Here is a 2,604-nt window from a genome sequence, read left to right as displayed (position 1 = left end):
TCTTGAATTTGGATAGTTAATTAACGGGAGTGGGTTGTTCAAAAGATTTTCGCAGATTATGTAATAGAAACTAATCATCTGCTTAACCCACCCGTGGACAGCTGCATTGGTATTTGTTCTCTCCTGCAACGCTGTGGTTGAGAGTTCGAATCCCCGCATTGCTATCATGACTTAAGTGGGGGTCTCAGGGGTGAATTACTAGGCTAGCCCCCTGGAGGTACTGACGTCTAAATAGTGGTTGGCAACAGCGGGTCATATGACTCTCCGAATAGCATAAGCGAAAGGAGGCTCCGGTGGATCCTCAATTACCCAAAAAAAACTACTCATCCCCTTATATACTTCTCCTTATTTATTCAAGTAAGACATAAAGCAAGTTTCTAACGAAAGAAACCTTGGAAGAATATCTAATTGCACTTTTGCACATAATACAATATGAACCAATTGCAAGAGAACCTTCAAAAGTTATAGGACGGGTTTTAAATGTTAAGGACAAGGTTCCAAGTTCTAAAAGCTTGAAATACTTAGTATAAAATGGTTGCAAGGTACAGGGTCATATCCTTTACTCTGCAGGGATACGTTACATAAAGATACATGGTACCCTTTAATATTTTTTTTAATAAGCACACATATGCTAATATAAGATTTTCCCTAATAAATATAAGACGCTTATTACTCGTTTATGATTTCGTATCCTTTCTTTCAGACATTTGGTAAGAAAATAACGAGTAGAGCTAGATTATGAGATGGAATGCATAAATTTATTTGCTTTTTGGTTGTGCTATACTTTTATGTTTAATTATTCTTTATGAATATTGATATAAATACGCATCCTACTAATTTATTATTTATGTTACATGAGTTAGTACTTAATGGAAATGCAATGATTTTTTTACTAATAATTTTTTAAAAGTTGCAGGGCGAAAATGCAACCGAACTATGTACAAACATAACTGCGAATATCTCACTTATTATTTTACGAGATACTCCAACATTTTACTGACCCTAATTTTCTAAAATTTGTTCAAGATTGACTGTGGTGTTCAATCTTGATCAAATGATCTCTTTACAAACCACGAGTCACAAGCTCTTCAACACATCGGCCATCAGCGTAAAAAGATTGATCTTCGGAGAAGCTCAATTCATCATCAGAGTACCGCTACATAAAGTTAGAGCCAATTCAGCTGGTCCCAATCCCACATTGGTTCTTCCAAATTTGCCGTCTCCCATTGATTGGAACTTCCTACATCGCCTGCTACTATTCCTGACGATGATACATCTGCACATCCAGCGCCTCTGCCTCCGCTGCTAGCAGCACGGCCACCAACCTGGATTGTTGTCTCTCCAGCCACCGCTTCCAGTGGCCGGCGATCAAATGCTCGAGAGGTCCCGGATACCACATACACTCGGCACAGCGTAAATTCCCGCTTCAGCTGTAAGTATATTATTACAAGAAAAGCAAACGAAGAGAATGATGTTTGCTGCATATTTCTGAGAAAGTTCAAGTGGAAACTAAACTAAAGACAGAGTGTGCACCTGTGTAGGAATGGCAGAAAACCAAAACAAGAACGATTATTCAAAGTGATGGATAATCTAGGTGTCAAGCACGCAGAGGTATTTCATCCTTTCTATGTTTGAATAATTGAAATAAAGGTCCACGTTCACCTTAGGAATGGAAATGTTACTGCTTGATGAATTGGTATTGGTGGGCGAGAGTTCAATGGCCCTGTACTCGTTTAGTTTCCACTGCGTTTTTCGTCCTTTGGGAGCTTTTCCCACATAGAAAACCATTGACTTCTTCATGCCGATAACCTTGTTGTCAGACGAGTAGACGTAGCTGGGAGACCCAGTGGCCTTCCAGTAGCCAGTGGCCAGGCTCCGGCTGGGCCGCCCTCCTCTGGCCTCCCTCTCCTGCATGGGCGCGAAGAAGAACCACTGCTCTCTGTCTTCTCTGCACAGCTCTCCAGCAAGCTCTGCAACACGAATTCACCAAAGAAAATGTAGGGAAAATGAAGTTTGCTGAGTTGCGCAATTGAAATTTTCAAGAACCGAATTTTAGTGCACAGTTTAATTTATGTGGGGAATGTGAAAGAAATGGGTGCATGCGCAGGCGGATTGTGTCTTACGTGGGAGATTCCATGGCTCAGTGTCAAAGATGTGGAGGACTGGGATGACACGGTGAATTTTGTCTTGCTTATGGCCGTGAAGCTGGTTGTGCAGATAGAACGAGATGAGCTCTTCCTCGGTAGGATAGAACCTGAAACCTGTCGGATACTCCTCCATGTCTGGTTATTTTGTGTGTCCTAGGGTTTCGAGTTGGATCAGCGGTGAAAGTTTCTGTTTTGTAGAACACTGTGATGAGATGAAGTGTTTGTTGGGTGTGGCGAGATGTTCCATTTAGCAAGTCAGCAATGTACATATAGGGATCTGCGCAGGAGAATGTGTTGAGATGACGTAGGATTATGGAAGGAGAGGGTGCAGGAGAGAGAAGAGACCAAGACGAGTGAAGTGATGACTCAGTGTCCTTTCCAAACTCTCGCACTCATGGCACCATCAACGCGGTTATGCCAAGGACTAGGCACAGTGTGTTACGAGAAGTGAGCAATG

General features: G+C 41.9%; 1 protein-coding gene across 1 annotated transcript; it reads right to left on the bottom strand.

Annotated features, from left to right (window-relative positions):
• Window positions 1–1,166: 1,166 nt before the first annotated feature.
• LOC104423425 (NAC domain-containing protein 90) lies at window positions 1,167–2,280 on the bottom strand. The gene is made up of 3 exons (XM_010035917.1): window positions 2,124–2,280; window positions 1,663–1,970; window positions 1,167–1,430 (listed from the first exon to the last, which is right to left on the bottom strand). Exons 1-3 carry the CDS (start codon window positions 2,278–2,280, stop codon window positions 1,167–1,169), a joined length of 729 nt encoding a protein of 242 aa, XP_010034219.1.
• Between the last annotated feature and the right edge of the window lie 324 nt (window positions 2,281–2,604).

Source organism: Eucalyptus grandis, chromosome 10, assembly GCF_016545825.1.
Source record: "Eucalyptus grandis isolate ANBG69807.140 chromosome 10, ASM1654582v1, whole genome shotgun sequence".
In the NCBI taxonomy this organism is placed as follows: Eukaryota; Viridiplantae; Streptophyta; class Magnoliopsida; order Myrtales; family Myrtaceae; genus Eucalyptus; species Eucalyptus grandis.
This window is presented reverse-complemented; position numbering and strand designations above follow the sequence as displayed.